We start from the raw sequence: 17,889 nt of genomic DNA, 5'->3' as shown, positions 1-17,889 counted from the left end.
AAGCTACTTCATGCTTTCTGGTATTGCACGTCCACTCTGAGTCTAATAAGGCGATGGAAATTTCACTCATGATATTTTTGTATAAGAATTCTACGGAGTGCTTCCCTGGTGGCACAGTGGTTGAGAGTTCGCCTGCTGATGCAGCGGACACGGGTTCGTGCCCCGGTCCGGGAGGATCCCACATGCCGCGGAGCGGCTGGGCCCGTGAGCCATGGCCGCTGAGCCTGCGCATCCGGAGCCTGTGCTCCGCAACGGGAGAGGCCACAACAGTGAGAGGCCCGCGTACCGCAAAAAAAAAAAGAATGCTATGTAGGATTCTGGCATCTGTTGGTACCAGGCACTAGTCACTCAGTCTGTTAGGTCATTTATTCAGGATTGGGAGCTACATGATACTGTGTGTTAATACCACATAATTTCAGAATAATGATCCAAGTGGATTAGCTACTCTGAATAACAGCATGTGTCAGTCACTCGCTAACAACATCTTATAGAAAGTTCCTCATGAGCACATTGAATTTAACAGCCACGTAGCTTTTTTGTTACTTTTCCACAGGAGGTAAACCAACAGTGTGTCTTTTATTTGGTCAGTAATTAAAGGTGCATTTTTCCTTTTATCCTTATTAAAATCGGGCATTTTAAGACTGAGCTGAAATTTCATACTGGAAAATAAAATGTAAAGATTTACTAGCATAACTACATTATATTAAGGTATATTATTCGAACCAAAGCTCAAATTCTGATCCCCAAGTTTCCACTAGTGACCACAGTCTCCTGGCTTCCCAGTAGATGCAAAGTGAGACTATCCAATCGCCATGAAGTCCCCTCAGTCACAGTTCTCTGCCTCTGCTTCTGTGTCCACCCTAGTAGTGAGTCCGCTCAGAAAGAGGTGTTTGGCTCAAGGGACGATTGAGCCAGCAGTCTTGTTGCATCTGAGACAGGTGGCAGCTTGGTTCAGCTCAGCGCTGAAAAGTTCCGGGAACATTTGGAAGCCCGCTCATTTTACAAGGTGGTATTACAGATTTAATTTTGATGCCATGTTCTCTGTTAAATTAGTTGATAACCAAAACAATTCTTAAAAATTTGTCTTGGTGCCGTTCTCATTTTTTTTTAAAAAAATGACTGTGGAAAATTCATTTACTTTAGGCATCTAAGTGTGAAATTTTTAGTTTGCAGTAAACTTTTACTCTAAGCTATTTTGTTTGTAAATGACACTGGCATATTCCTTTCTCATCTTTATTTTCAGTGATTTATACATATTAGTTGTCCAGTCTAAGATGATGACATAACTCACAAACACTACTGTCTCCTCTCCCCACACCAGAAAGTTGAAAGTTTGAAACATTTACATTTACATTTGAAAGTTGATGCCTCCTTCATAAGATAAATTTAAGCTAATAATTAGCCAATTTGGGGACTTCCCTGATGGCACAGTGGTTAAGAAGCCGCCTGCCCAGGCAGGGGACATGGGTTCGAGCCCTGGTCCAGGAAGATCCCACATGCCACGGAGCAGCTAAGCCCGTGTGCCGCAACTACTGAACCTGCGCTCTAGAGCACGCGAGCCACAACTACCGAGCCCAAGTGCGGCAACTTCTGAAGCTCACTTGCCTAGACCCCATGCTCGGCAGCAAGAGAAGCCACCGCAATGAGAAGCCCGCGCACCGCAACGAAGAGTAGCCTCCGCTTGCTGCAACTAGAGAAAGCCCACGTGCAGCAACGAAGACCCGACGCAGCCATAAATAAATAAATAAACATTTAAAAGATTATAATGATTAGCCAATTTTATTTTCACTTAGTCTCATTTTATATTTTTTTACTTTAAATTAATAGCACTTATGAACATATTTTAAAACAACTATTAATGAAAGGATAAGGGCAGAAGCTGTCAGCTTCTGTTTTATTCACTTGGTGGTTTTGCTTTTAAGTTTGCGCAAGACTGATTGTTATTAAAGTAGGCAGGGGTTTTGTTTTTTAACATTTTCATAGGAGCCTTCCTATCCTTTTTATTTCCCCTATCCTTTTAAATTCCTGAATTTCTTCATGGGTTTTTAATTGAATTTGTACCTTTGTTTGGGAAATTAAAAATACTGTTTCAGTTACAAATCATGCCATTCTAAAATTGATTATGTTAAAATGTTTCCTTTTTGGTAAATTTTATTTTCTAAAGCTCATGTGGCAAACTAAGGATGAAGCACTATGATCAAAATTTATTGTTGCTCTTTAAGTTTTTAAAAAACTTTTTACCATATTTTGAGTTCATGTTGTTTCATAAGTAGCTATCAGACCATGATTTTTATTCTATGGTGTCTTAAAAGAACTACAGATTTAGATGCCTCAAAACTAAAGTATTAGGAATCCTGTTCATTTGTAGGGGTTGCTTCACTGTTTTAAAAAATCATGTAATACAGTTTGAGTTTCATGGTTTGTGGTTTTCAGCTGACCTCTGTTTTATTTTAAAACCCTTTCTATAGGTGGGCAAAGTAAATTTTGCATCTTTATGGTATGAAGATAGACATAGTTTAAATTGTCAGGATAAGTATTGTGGTATCACTGCAGCAGAAAATTGTATAAATGGTTGTATGCACTCAGGGATATTAGTAAGAATTATGTCCTCCCAGAGCACTTCATTCCATGCATATTTGCCAAAGGAGTAAACTATGGTTTTTATTATCATTTTGAAGAATTTTTTGACAGAAGCCATTTTTCTAAGAGAAGAATGAGTTGAGATCAAAATTAAATATATTGCCAGACATGCAGAATAAACATGTAATGGAGCATGGGCCTATCCTATAGTGAAATAAATGAAATATGCTGGGTAATATCTCTGGTTTTCCCAGATACTCTTTTTGCTTTTCTTCAGTTGCAATTGCGCCTACTTGATCCCACGCACACTTTTTTTCTTTTTTTAGAGTTAACAGATATGTACCACAGCGTTGAAAGGGACTTTTCCTATTGCCACACACGAGCGCTGTTATCCACAACTGAAAACAGCAGGCGCTAAGTATCCCATATTCTAGAGAGGGCCACCAACGATTGAGACCAGGCACCTCCCTGCAGGGTTTGCTAAAAGCCCCACCATTTTTCATTCATTCAGTATATATTTATTAGACACCTTCTATGTTCCAGGCAGTGTTCTAGGCACTGGGGATGCAGCTGTTTGCAGAAGTTGCTATCCTAATGTAATTCGCAATCTGGTGGTCTAGGGAAAGGGGAAGAAGGTAGCTCTCTTCTTGCTTAGATTAAAGGTGGAGGTGGGGGCACTTCCAGAGAGCCATTCATAGTGATCGGTGTCCCTACAGGAAAGTCAGACTGGCCTCTAGTGTCCCAGCCAGTTGCTTGCTAAGCTGGTTGACCCTGCAGACCCACTGATGTGCCTGCCACTAGAGCCGAGTTCAGTGAGCAAGTTCCTGGGAGTCTGGAGCGTCTATTAACATAGATGTCTGCTTCTCTCCCAAAGACTTCTGTTGGCGGAGCCAAGGCCTGCAGAATTACTAGGGACCACGGTGTAGTGTTCTAGGAAAGAAGAGACTAGGGGGCCTCTCCCCTTCCTTAGGTCCCGGTGACCCCTGGAGAGTGTAGAAAAGAAGCTCTGCAATCTCTGTGGCTCTAAAAAAGATGATCAGAAGTCAGAATGCTACTGAGGGGGTTTCCAGGCCAGAGGAGACAATACCCCACCCAGGGAGCTGCCCCTCCTCAAGAGGGGTGAGCACCAGGGTGATACCGGCCACCACATCAGAAATCCATGCACACCCCTCTGCCCTCCAACACCAGGAATCAAGCCAGAGCAGGACCAGGGAAATGTCTCCCCAGCTGACAGGCAACCATTTGTCAGAAGATCCTTCTCTCTTTCCCAGCTCCTAACACCAGAGAAGAAGTAGACCTTGAGATTGAAAAGAGGTGGGGGAGAAAATTCTGGGTGCAGATAACATCCCTTCCTGCCAGTCTCTTGGTCTTTCTGTGCCAGCCCGTACTGAGGGGAGGGATGAGATTTATATTTAATATGAGATTGAAGTTTGTAATTGATCTGGACTTTCAATAATGAAAAGTGGCCTGGGACTTCCCTGGTGGCACAGTGGTTAAGAATCCGCCTGCCAATGCAGGGGACACGGGTTCGAGCCCTGGTCCGGGAAGATCCCACATGCCGCGGAGCAACTAAGCCCATGTGTCACAACTACTGAGCTTGCGCTCTAGAGCCTTCAAGCCACAACTGCTGAGCCTGCAAAGCCATAGCTACTGAGCCCACACACCTAGAGCCCATGCTCCGCAACAAGAGAAGCCACCGCGATGAGCAGCCTGCGCACCACAGCGAAAAGCAGCCCCCGCTCGCCGCAACTGGAGAAAGCCTGCGCGTAGCAACGAAGACCCAGTGCAGCCAAAAATAATAAATAAAATAAATTTTTAAATAAATAAATAAATAAACTAAGAGCGATTCAGTTAAAAAAAAAAATATTCAAAATGTTAATCAGAATCACCGAGATAAAGAATCAAAGCTAATAGAGCTTTTCCATCTGCCCCTTAATTGATCTGGAAAGATTTAATTAGTAGTTGGTTTCACATTACTCACATTTTGTTGCTCTGGGCCTAGAATTTTTTAGCCGCTTACAGTATTAGCAGAGTTATGCATGAATTAAGTTTTTCCTGATATTTTTAGCAGGCAAAACTACTTGCTAGAAACTGAAAAACATAAAAGGAATGGGTGTTCAACTGCCATTGAGGAATGCAACTGGAATTTCATCGTTCTTTTGTTTTATACGGGTGGCTCAGATTTCTGTAGGACAAGATAACTATAGTAATTAATACCCATCAGCCTGTAGCTCATTGCTGGATCCAAGCAAAACAACACATCACACCAACTACGGGACAGTCTGAATGGACACAGGCAGTCTTGCTTCTGTGTGAAGTGGACGTCATGTTAGTTTTGTCACGGTATATCTCTTTTTATTGATAAAATTATGGCATCTATCCCTAATGGCTATGCAGAAATGTGTTTATATTTCTAGAGAGCTGATTAAATAGAAAAATGCTTAATAAACATATATATACTTATTTCAAAAGGCCAATTATAGCTAAAATACATTAATATCTTTTAAGTAAAATACTCCACAAGGTACAATCTGGGAGGAAAGGTGGGATTTTTTAAATGTTTCCCTATTTTTAATCTATAAACAATCTGTTAAAAAAACTGTTTTATTTGATAATTGGTCTTTGAAGTGCTTTTGTAGTTCCTGGGAGACCTAAGAAATTGTTCTCACTAGGCTCCAATCCAAACGTATGTGGGTGGATTTGATGTTGTCTTTGGGTGCCTGTGTAAGCACCGCCAGCTATCGGACCAAGGGTGGGTCACTTGGTCTCTGAGTGTCCTCACCTATAAAATGGAGTTGGTAATATCTACCCCATAAAGTGCTTGTTAGGATTTAATGACTTAATACACAGGACCTAGGATAGTGTCTGACCCCTTGTAAATGATCAACAATTGGCACTTTTCCCATCTCCTCCATTGATAGCCACAAGAAATGATGTTCTCCCTTTTCTTTGGGAATGAAAAAATCTAAATGTCTTAAATTTACCACAGATGCTCTGAGGTTAAACAAACGCTTAATGCAGTTTCCAGTTACAATCCCAGAATATTTGTAATCATTCAGTCATTCGGCCATAGACAGGGGGCACTCAGCTCAGAACAGGGTTACATGTACAGTCTTCCATCCAGATAGGTAAATAGTGTCTATTTCAGGAAGAAGGCTCTGCCAGTAGATTTAATGTTAATGTAGATTTTAAGAACGTGTACGGTGAGGAATTCAGCCTTCCTTCTATAATGTGTCAAGAATCTGAAATTATCACTCTCTTCATTAGTTTTAAATGTATATGTAGGGTTTCTTTAAGAAAGCTTCAAAGTTCATTGACTTGAGAACTCTTTTATTGTATTCTTCTCAGTGCCAGAAATTAAATCAGGAAATTCCATAATATATTGATGTTTTAATTTTTTTTTTTAACTTTAAGTGCTACCTATCATCCCTGTTGCTTAGCAGAAGGCCCCTTACCTATTCATAGATATCTAAACTAATCAGTGGACTTGACTGGACTTTTGCTAGTACTTTGGTGTGTCTCCCATCTCATTGTTAATAAAATGACTGTGGCAGCCTCCATGAATAGTGTTCTGTAAAACCAAACCAGATTCTGTTCAACACAGTAAAAATCTGAGCTAAAGTGGAGTATTAGGGGGGAAAGGAGTATGTCGCTCCAGGCCACAAACAACTCAAAACAGCTTGAGGCTTTGCACTGGTAAATCTTACAAAACGCTACAGGCAATTCAGCATCAAAATGGCCATAGAAAATTATTGATGTTAGCCATTCTGTTGATAGTTCGTATTGTTAGAATTGCTAGCAGATGGGAAAATGGATGAGTCAGGATACAGTATTAGCAATCCATATTTTTTTAATCACAGGCCACTAATAAGGTCTGTAGCATCTGTGAGATTTATTTAAACAGTTGCTAGGAAGAGTTTGTTTTCCCAGTAAACACAGCAAACTTATACAAGGGTTTTTTGATTGACTCTTTGACTAAATGTGTTAACATTACATGTAAGACCATTTGCTTCATTGTGATGGTTATCTCATTTGACAGACTGATTATACCAGCAACTTGTAGACCCATTAAGTCTTGAAATGTTATCACATTTAAGCATTTTAAAACTTCATGATCCTGTTTCTGCTATTTTTTGAAATTAAGACTTTTTAAAAAGCCCTCATGTAATTAGGACTACTTTTGACAAAACAAAATGATGTAGAAATCTGAATGTTCTCCCCCTATAGCTTTTAAGATGAAATTGTTTTGGAAAATAATTCCTTCTTACTTAATTTTACTGACAGCTCTTCCTGATCTAGTCATAAGAATGTTTGCTCTTCTTGGTCATTTGAAATGACAGATAATCAGGGGGCAAGACATATTAATAAAAGCAGAGAATAAAAATCAATTTCCATAAAAGGGTTTAAATGGAGATTGCATATATTGAATCATATGGGCCTGAGAGAAACACATTTTGAGATCTGGGATTATTAAAAGTCATTGCACATGACTAAGTCATTTGTTTAGCAGAAACATGAACGATAAAGTTGGGTTGAGTTAAGTCTCACAGAATCTCACTGCAAAAGAGAACCTTAGAGGTGATCTAGTCTAACTTCCTTATTTTAGGTGAGGAAATGAGAGCTGGCTTGCTCAGTTACACTCCTGGTTAATGGCAGAGACATGACCTGACCCTTAGGTCAACGCTGTTTTTTATTATACCAAGTCTGATATTCTTAATCTAGCACGGCCAGAGAGTTCAACAAGTTAAGTCACCACAGATTTAGAGGTGTGCTGCTAATAATAATTGGCAGCTTTTCAATACTTCTCATAGAGTTCAGAAATAATTCTAATTATTAAAAGTTTGAAATGTCAGAATCATCTATGGGTTGATTTAATCTTGTTTTCTATCTTCTCACATTTACAGAGTTACTTATGCTACTGTTTTATGTAAGAGCTAGTAAGTGAGTTTTTAATCTGAATACCTATCTTGGGTTTTTTTTTTTAAGGGATACTGAAAAATATAATATTTTTGGATTTTGATCTGTAATCTTCTTACCTCCTGGATTAAAATGTGATAGTCTAGGACTGTTATTAACAAAATGAGCTGCTTATTCAAGCTGTCACTCATACACCAAACTGTACTAATTTTCAAACAAAATGTTGACTCCCATTAAAAAGTAGTTTTGACTTTTTCATTTAACTTATAAACAAGTATCCATCCACTCATCTATCTAATTATTATTCTTTAAAAATTTTGGGTTTTCCTTAGATTCTTTAACTTATTTTAAACTTTTTGTAAGAGCTGGGAGATCCTAGTTTACTGGCCTGAAGCTTAAAGACGATAGCCATTCTATCTTTTGCTGAACTTCTGCAGTTTATTTTATTTTAAAAGACTGCTGTATAGAAATGTCAAATGTGGTATTTTCTATTCACTGTGGCCTTCATAGCTGAATACTTAAAAACCATTTTCCCTTTCAGTTCAGGTTGAAGACCGAAGAAGTTTCTCAGCAGCACACCCCCAAATCTGTGGTGACTTAACTTGTTGAACTCTCTGGCCGTGCTAGATTAAGAATATCAGACTTGATATAATAAAAAACAGCGTTGACCTAAGGGTCGGGTCATGTCTCTGCCATTAACCAGGAGTGTAACTTTGAGCAAGCTAGCTCTCATTTCCTCACCTAAAATAAGGAAGTTAGGCTAGATCACCTCTAAGGTTCTCTTTTGCAGTGAGATTCTGTGAGGCTTAACTCAACCCAACTTTATCGTTCATGTTTCTGCTAAACAAATGATTTAGTCATGTGCAAGGACTTTTAATAATCCCAGATCTCAAAATGTGTTTCTCTCAGGCCCATATGATTCAATATATGCAATCTCCGTTTAAACCCTTTTATGGAAATTGACTTTATTCTCTGCTTTTATTAATATGTCTTGCCCCCTGATATCTGTCATTTCAAATGGCCAAGAAGAGCAAACATTCTTACGAATAGAAAAAAGTTTCTCAAATAATGAAACAATATTGTTCTAAAACTCATCGCTTTTTCTGTGACTCTGTTTTGAAGCAGCTGTGGGCTCTGTCTCTGCATTCGGGTTTATCCTCTTACTGCCCGGCAGCTTATTTGGTCACTTAGCCAAGTCATGTGTCCTCAATGGTTCTAAAGGTTGTCAAACTACAATATTCTTTAACTGTGTTAAGGCCTGAAGATTTAAGAATCATTGTTAGTTGTGCAAGTTATATTTTGTCATTAAGTTCAAAACTAAATTTTGTTAAATAGAATTAGCCTATAATATATAAAAGTCATTTCCAGATGAGTTATTCATTTTTATACATTTTTCCTATACAGTAAAAACCACAATGTATGCACGTTCTAAAATTCTTTTATTTATTTGACTTGACTTACCAAATTCTAAACTCTGACAAATGTAGAACAAAGACTTGATATTCCAACACTAGTTTACTCTGCGTTTATTTTGGAATTAGTCAACTGGCATATCGTTATGGTAATACAGCTACTTTGTATTCCATGTAGAAAGATGGTTCATAAGTAACATTTCTTTCCTATATATAAAAAAATGTAAATTCAAGTTGATTTACCACAAGCTCTATTAATCCATAAACGTAATTCTGAAGGGATTTCCATCTTCCTCTTTATAAATATTTTCAAGAAACTTGATTTTAGTGAAGGAAATTTTCATTACAGTAATATTGATATTAGTTCAGGAAGCTCAACTTTTTCTTCTGATATTATCCTTATTAGCCCTCAGAACTATTTTAATTTGATTAGTATTTTAAAAGGGTGATAGTGGATTGTATGACACTGTAGGGTCATTTTTATCATTATGAGTCTGTATAAATTGTTATCTGGTTTGTGCATCATTTTACCACCAAGGCATTGAGCATACTGTTTTCCAAGAGATTGAAAAAGCTGCTTCTGCCACGTTTCCCACCCCAAACCATTTTTATGCCTGTGGGAGCCTTGATAGCTACAGAAACACAGAGTGCTAAATATGTTATTAGGGCTTAACTAGAAGTCAAAACTCAACCAGAAGTTCATATCTATAAATCATCCCCATTTTTATAAGAAGTGAAAATTTTTACCAGTTAATCTCACTTTTTTTTAGTCTAGATGACACCATAATCTAGAGTTATTTAGGAATATATGGATATTTCTGTTCTGTTAACAAAATAAGAAAAACCTCTGACCACAGATGTTAAGGTTTGGGGGTGATTTTCTGTTGGATATCATAGGCAGGTTGTAGATCAGGGAGAAAATCTTCTTTTCCTGGATAATTTTATCCTCATCAAGAGCTTCAGTTATAAACTAAATGCTGATGGTTCCCTAAGTCTGTGTCTTCAGCTTGAATCTTTCTCCTGAGGTCCAAAACCCCAAATTATAATCCAAATATGATATCTCCACCTTGATGCCATTAACTCCCCTATGTTACTAATGGTATCAGTCTCTACCCCATGACCCCAGCTTGAAGCCAGAATCATCCTTAACCCTTCCTTCTTTCTGGCCCTTCATAATGTCAGTGAACAAAGAAAGCCCTGCCAATTGTACTGATATTTTCAAGACTCTCTAATCCCTCTCTTCTTCTCAGTCTCCACTTCCATTTTCCTGGTTCAAGACTCATCCTCTCAGTAGACTGCTGAACCTGCTAACGGGTCTTCCTGCCTCCATTTTTCCCCCATGGCAATCCATTTTCTCTACCTGCTATTGGAGATATTTTTCTAAAGCTCATTCATATGTGATCATGTTCTGAGCACCAATTATGCTTAGAATTATCAAGCATTTCTTTCTTGTCTACAGAAAGTTTGTAGCAACACACGTAAGGCCGTCATCTGGCCTCTCCTCTCTTTCCTCTCCTAATCCCCTCCCCCATGGATCCTTCCTCCATCCCAGCAGTCAGCTTACATCTCGAAAGATGCCAGGCATTTGTGTGCCTTATATGCTCACGCTGTTACCCTTCTCCCCTGTCCTGTTTCCCGACTTCTCAGCTTTCTCCTCCACTAGTGAGTTAGCTGTGCATGGACCTGTCTTGCCAGCTAGACTGCAAGCTCTTTGTGGGGTAGTGTTCTGTTCATCTCTGCATCTACAGTGCTTGGTCCGTAGAAAATATCAATAAATGTTTTAATAAATGAATCCTCTGAAGTTCTTGGATGGCCCACCAGAATACATAACTATGTATGTATCTCATGTAGAAGTCAGATTTCCTGTAACTTTGACCTTATACAGCCACAAATATGAAGTTAAATTTTAAACACACACACACACACACACACACACACAAAAAACAGGTGTAACAAGCTTCAGCACTAAAGCCATGCTCTATCTTTCCTAAAACAGCCTCAAGCTTTCACTCAGAAGCTGTTTATTCTTATTTAGTGTAATGCCTTGTAGTATTGTTGAATTGCCTTTCTGGTTTGCAATAAGTGAACAGACTCGGAGTAGAGAGAGAAGGATATCCACTCAGTGATGGCAAAGAACGGAGCTCATAGCTTTCCCTGAAATGCAGATAAAGAGCCAAAAAGAAGGGAGGAAATTAATACATGGTACAGATTAGTCATAGATATTAATAATGATGATTCATCATAAGGAAAGTTTGTTTTAGGTCCTGTATCCTCTGCTTTAGAAGGCAGCATAATCTGTAAAATACTTTATAAAGAATTTTCTGTTAAAAATGGTTGAAACAGTTCCATCACTTAAAGAACTAAGATTTAGATACTTCATGAAGTTACTTGTATGGAACACCTAATTCCCTAACAATGCCAGCTAATGGTTCTCTAGTATCACAGACCTGTTTTTCACAAATTCTACATATTGATAATATAAAAGTCTATTAGAGAAGAAAAATTTTTTCTTCTAAGTAGCTTCTTTCTCTGAATTCAGTCCATTCCTTTAGTATAATGTTTATAAACTATTGGCAATTTGCCCCAGTAAGATAGTATAAGATATTTATAAGATATGTAGTGCAAAAATTGTTTGCTTTGTATGATGTTATGTCTCCTAATTACAGTGTAACCCATTCCTTTGAGTCATTTATTCTGTATTCCTGTTTATCTACCCACCTTTGTGTCTTCATATTTAGCAGTATAGTGTAATAGTTTCTAGGTGTGTGTACAAGCTCTAAAGTTTAAATATTTTTGGAATACCTGGGGTAGACCTGAAACCCATGCATAAAAAATCAATTATAAAATAGTCCATGAGTCTAGGATCAAATACTAAATGGTGGTCTTTAAATTTTGAATGTTATATAGTAATTCAGAGATAAGAAAGATAACATAGGCTAAAATAGAGACAAAGTGGAATTGGATCTAATGTAGACAGCACTCAGCCTTGTCTTTCTCAGGGAGACGTGGCTGTGTGTGGTCTCTATTGGCTCGTCATGTCACTATCACAGAAGGTTTCAAGATTCCCTGTTAGCTTATTCTTTATCCCCATAGTGATTTGAACAGTAGTGATCAAATAACAGATTAATACTACATTAAAAATTAATTACAGGACTTCCCTGGTGGCTCAGTGGTTAAGAATCCACCTGCCAATGCAGGGGACACGGGTTCGAGCCCTGGTCCGGGAAGATCCCACATGCCGCGGAGCAACTAAGCCCGTGTGCCACAACTGCTGAGCCTGCGCTCTAGATCTCGCAAGCCACAACTACTGAGCCCAAGTGCCACAATTACTGAAGGCCGTGCGCCTAGAGCCCGTGTGCATCAACGAAGACCCAACACACCCCAAAATAAATAAATAAATAAATAAATTTATTTTAAAAAACAATTACAGCAGAAACTAACACACCATTGTAAAGCAACTATATTCCAATAAAGATGTTAAAAAAAATTAATGGGGCTTCCCTGGTGGCGCAGTGGTTGAGAATCCGCCTGCCGATGCAGGAGACACGGGTTCGTGCCCTGGTCCGGGAAGATCCCACATGCCGCGGAGCAACTAAGCCCGTGAGCCATGGCCGCTAGGCCTGCGCGTCCGGAGCCTGTGCTCCGCAATGGGAGAGGCCACAGGAGTGAGAGGCCCGCATACCGCAAAAAAAAAAAAAAAAAAAAAAAAAAAAATTAATGAAGTATGTAATAATATAATACTATGCTTTCTATGTACATGTATATAATAGTACATAATATAATAAGCTAGGGTTTTCTTTCTTTTTAATGATGTTTGACTGAAAAATAACAGGGCATATTTCAGATACATACCAGAACTTCTTATACACCAAAGCAAATGGTAGTCACCTTCAGAGTCATCATCCTGGGAGCCAATGCACTCTCTCCCATAACACTCTCATTCTTATATTCTTGGAACTCCTCTTTTGCGTTTCTTCAGTCTCTGACTCATTCTTTTCAGTATCCTCAGTGGTAACAAACCTTTTTCAGTTGAGAATGCATTTGATTGGGGGAACCAAGGTTCACTAAGGGCCAGGTATGATGAGCAAGGTGGAGGATCAAGCTGAAAAAATGCTATTTTGGGTTAAGATTGACATGTGACTGTAAAGTAATGAGAGTGTTTTCTGGCTTGGCTTATAAAGTAACCAAAGACAGTTCTCTTCTGAAAACAAAATACAAGCTGCAAGTTTTATCATATTAAAACCGAGTCTGGATTACTCTCATGTAATTTCCTGCTCCAAAGTTGATCATGGCTTCCTGAAGTCCAAACTTGGCTTTGGCTGGCTTCCAGGACCCCTCCAGCTCCTAGTTTTCTGTCCTTATTAGTTCTTACTCCTCAGCACAGCAGGGCCTCCTCCCAGGGCCCTGCTCACTGCCCTGAGGTATCCCCGTTTCCAAGGACCAGCACAGTCCCTGCTCCCTAAAGGGAATCATGTCTCCATTAAATTTATAGCAAGGCTCCTCTCTTTTTTGTTGGGAATCTGTTTTTAGAAAAAACAAAAAACAATGGATGCTTCTCCCAGGAAAATGTACACATGAACATGCAGAATTTTTCACGAGAAGCTTAGTCACAGATTTGAGTTAAGAACCTGTCACTATAATCTGTACCACATACAGTAGGGCTTAATTGTATAGGGTCTGGCATAAATCCCTAAATATTTATAGTTGCTAATCTTACGCTTCCAGCTAATTTGTAAGTTTCTAAGGCAAGGAAATAGTTTAGTTCTTCTATGCTTCCCTTACGATACCTACCAAGATGCTGAGTATATAAGAGCAAATAGTAGATCATTTTGCTTTAACAGACTTTTTAAAAATCACCTGTCTGCCACCATTGCTTTAATAGTTTCTGAAGGAGACAGAGTGTTAGATTTTTTTTAAATGTTAATAAGATAAAAAGCCCAAGTGTTAGGTTATATATTTCAGGGCATCCTATAGGCCCTGAGGCAATATCCCTAAAATGTTTCTCAGGAGATAATCCATATCTTACTGTTTTGACATGTAAATAAATACAGTAAAGCTCAGGATGCCACAGATCTGTTACGTAGAACAGATTTTAATCCCCCATTCACACAGGACATGAGGCCTCTCTTCTGTTGTTACACAGAAAACCCGTAAAGGATGTGCCAGTGGTGCCCCCAGAAGCTAGCATAATCAAACTAACTCATTATTCTCAAACTGTATCATGTGGTCAAATCATATCATTACTGTCAAACTATAACATATACAGTGAACACGTGACAGGTGTTGTTTCATTTTCAAATTGGCCAAGCCCATGTCAGAACTTACACAGCACTGTTTGTATCAGGTTTGGGATATTTTGAATCAGAAATTAAAAACCCTGTCTTACCAAAATGCTTGGGGTAAAAGTATTCTAGATAATTTAATTTTCTGGTTAACTAAGTGCTTAAAATTTAAGCATTTGGTAAAATGCAGAATAGAATGGTTAATTTAACCTGTATTCAATCTTGTCACATTCTTGGGTGATCTCTTCAAGTGTTTATGATTATCGTAGCTCTCCATAGATGGCAAGGGTGTGAGAGAGTTGAGTGAATATATCCGGAACATATCCTGAGAGTCTGTTTGTTGATGATGGTGGATTTGTCTTTCTGCCTTTTTTAAAACAGATACATTTTATTAGCTTATTTTTCTCATTTGTTTTTTCCTAAAAGCAGAGTTTTTTATTGTTTTGTTGCAGATTACTTGAGGTTCTTGCAAGATGTGGCTTCTTGGTTCTTGAGGGAAGGAATTCCTGTTTTAATTGTTGAGTCATATTTCAAAGATGGTGTAAAGAGTTGAAACATTCATGCTAAAACTCATTAAACTTTAACCTATTGTAGATAATTTTACTATTTTAATATCTTCTTTTTTTTTTTCTATATCCAGTTAAAAAATCTAAGTTTAGAAGAACTACAGATGCGGTTAAAAGCGCTGGACCCCATGATGGAACGAGAAATAGAAGAGCTTCGTCAAAGATACACTGCGAAAAGACAACCCATCCTGGATGCAATGGATGCGAAGAAAAGAAGGCAGCAAAACTTTTGAGTCTAATTTCTTTTCTGTTTGTTTCTATGACTATTCTGGAGACCAAGAAACCACTAAGAATTGAAGGAATATTATGATTTTTTTTTAATCTCTAAGATTTGTGCTCTATGACCAGGCAACAGTCAAAAACTGATGATGGTACAAACCCAGGTAAATCCCCAGAAGACAGAACTTAATACTGTTTCCACTGTGTTTTCATTCTTAAATGGTGGAAACAGCAGAAATGCATTCTTCTCTGCATCTGTCAGCTGCATACTGGCACTAAAACTGTGTTGTAAAATGAAGGCTGTGTTTAGAAACCTTGAATATCCAAAGCTATTGTTTAATTGTACAGCACCGAAGGGCTTTATGTTACAATATTCTTTATTCTCTTTTAGTAGCCTATTTATTGTATCCCTTTAGGTAAATTTATTTATTTATGCTATTTCACTTTGTTTTGTTTTTTAAGGACAAGATCAGGATAGCTTTCGTGAAGGTAGGGACATATTAATAGATGATACTGTACAACCAAATTATACTGTAAGCAAGGAGCTATGGGGTTACTTACATTCCTTGATTTCCAGGATAGTTTTCCAATAGAAGCAAAGCAATAATAGCAATAGTACACAAATGGGCCAGACATTTTTTTATACTGAAGCAATAATTCCATTTTTACCTTCCGAAATTTTTATTTTTATTTTTGATGTTTGGTACAAATAGGACTATATATATTTAGGTCATACAGAGCTATAATGTTTAAAACCAAAGAGATCAGTGGAACCCTTGCACAAAAAAGTATGGTAAATATTTTTAAAGAAATAAATCCTTAAGACAAATGTAATTGTTAATATTGTTTCATGTTTCATGTGTAGGTCTAATAGCTAAACTGTATCAGATTGTAATAAGCTCATCAGATTTATTTCTGTGAGTATGTGCTCAACTGTTACAGGCTTTTTTGTTGATTTCACTTATTTCCTGGGAATTGGTGTGCCTGACAATAACAAAATAGCAGAAACATTTGTACTGAACTGTGCGAGCCTTGGGGACTGAAAAAAAAAAAAGATTAAAACCATTAAAAAGAAACTCATTTCTAAGCTGAATGATCATTTGTGTAATTGAAGCGGGACCAGTCATTTTCTAAACTACATATGGCCATCTTGACAGCATTTGTTCTTTTGTGTGTTTAATTACTATGTTTAAATCATAAAGGCAAATAAATGTTACTGTGCCACCCGACACATTTCATCTCTATCTTTTTTTAAAGCTGATGACCTCGGTTCTGTCTTTTCCAGGCTAGGAAGGCATATTAGTCAGGACAGGCTAGGCTTTGCAGTGGTAACAACTCTGAACCTTCAGTGACTTAACATAACCCAGGTTATTTGTCACTCGTGTGCCCTGCCGCTGTCCTTCACACCCAGGGGCCCTGCTGACGGAGCCTCCACCGTCTGCAACGTCGGTGGTCACCACAGCAAGGGAAGGAGCCCTGATGAGTCTCACATTAGCTCCAGCCAGCAGGGACAGAAGGTGTGTCGTCTCTGGAAACTTCTATTCCTTTTTAAAATGGCATGTGTGCCCCGGGTAATGCCTGGAGTAACATTTGTCCTTGCTGTGTTAAGTCCTTGCAAATAGTAAATCGTGTAATTGGATACAAATTATAAGATATAGTTATAAAATAGTGGTAAGTATTGAAGATTTTATAAGGACTATTAAAAATGAAAACTGAATTTACAGTATATGCTTCAGCTACATCTGTACGGGAAAATCAGATGAGTCAATCAACTCAAATACCCCATCCTTTTTTTTCCCTTTCTTAATTGGTTTTTCTTTTCAGTAAACTGCCTAATACCTCGCCTAATTTGATGGAAACAAACGACTGACTTGTTATTAGCTAAGTAAAGCCACCAACATGAAATGACAAGAAATCTATGAAGGTGATTTCTCTCTAGTTTGCTAAACTAGAAAATTTATGCAAATTAGTTCAATGGGGCCTGTTAACTACTCTTCCTAATAAAGTCTCAACAACAGTCCTCCTTTTAAGTATCCCATGTTCCAATCATATTGTAACTTTTATGTGAATAGACTTTATATACTGTTGCTATATTTGTCTTTTTAAATATATATATACTAACGTATGTATATGTTTATGTAACTCTTAATATGTATATTTAAGAGAGTTACAAACAATGGGCATTGTTTTACTTTAGAGCCTTAGGAAGCTCCAGAACATTTCAGGATAACCTGCCTTAAAATTTTCCTATCTTCTCACTCTCTGCCCACCACCAATCAAAAAAAGGGAATTTAAAATTTAGAAGACCCAAAAGCCATTAAAGAAAATTTCAAGTCTAGGTCAGCCTTGATTAATCATTATTCTTAGGAAAGAGTTTTCTAGTTATTTTAATGAGTTTAAGAAGAAGCCTCTTATTATTTTAACCTTGGTTGCTGAGAACATTCCAAAAGTAGGTAAGTGTACTTTCTGCACACCCCCCGCCCCGTCCTTTAATAGATATAGTATTGTAAATGTAATTGAAGCTAATGAGTAAGGATTTCATCTTGCTGAAAAGCCAGCATTATTGTATATGTTGGCCTGTGGATGAGAAAACTTTTTCTTTGATTTAATGAACTTAGATGACTCATTTCTACAGACTTAGAATACACTTAGCTTATTTTAGCGTAAATAGTTTTATGTTCAAAATATGAGCTAATTTGGCCAATATAAATTGGACAAGAAAATGTATTTATTTAAATGGTTTTCAAAATAATAACACCTATTACTTGGGACACTTATTATGTGTGTCAGATACTATGCTAAACAACCTTACTTGTATTACTTACATGCTTTTGAATTTCTTTCTTCTGCTTATTTATTGAATCACATCCCCAAGGTTTAAAATCACTCTCTACTCACTAAAGAATATGTAGC

At 37.8% G+C, this 17,889-nt stretch overlaps 1 protein-coding gene across 1 annotated transcript in view; it reads left to right on the top strand.

Annotated features, from left to right (window-relative positions):
- The window catches only part of STK3 (serine/threonine kinase 3), a 280,160-nt gene extending 263,955 nt beyond the window's left edge, over window positions 1-16,205 (top strand). Inside the window, exon 11 of the mRNA XM_059042473.2 lies at window positions 14,832-16,205. Coding sequence (XP_058898456.1) covers window positions 14,832-14,990 — 159 coding nt within the window. The 3' untranslated portion in view covers window positions 14,991-16,205. The remainder of the gene's footprint in view (window positions 1-14,831) is intronic.
- The last annotated feature ends 1,684 nt before the right edge of the window (window positions 16,206-17,889 follow it).

The sequence above is a fragment of the Kogia breviceps genome, chromosome 17, assembly GCF_026419965.1.
Source record: "Kogia breviceps isolate mKogBre1 chromosome 17, mKogBre1 haplotype 1, whole genome shotgun sequence".
NCBI lineage: Eukaryota > Metazoa > Chordata > Mammalia > Artiodactyla > Physeteridae > Kogia > Kogia breviceps.
The sequence above is the reverse complement of the archived record's forward strand: the minus strand, read 5'-3'. Positions and strand labels throughout refer to the sequence as shown.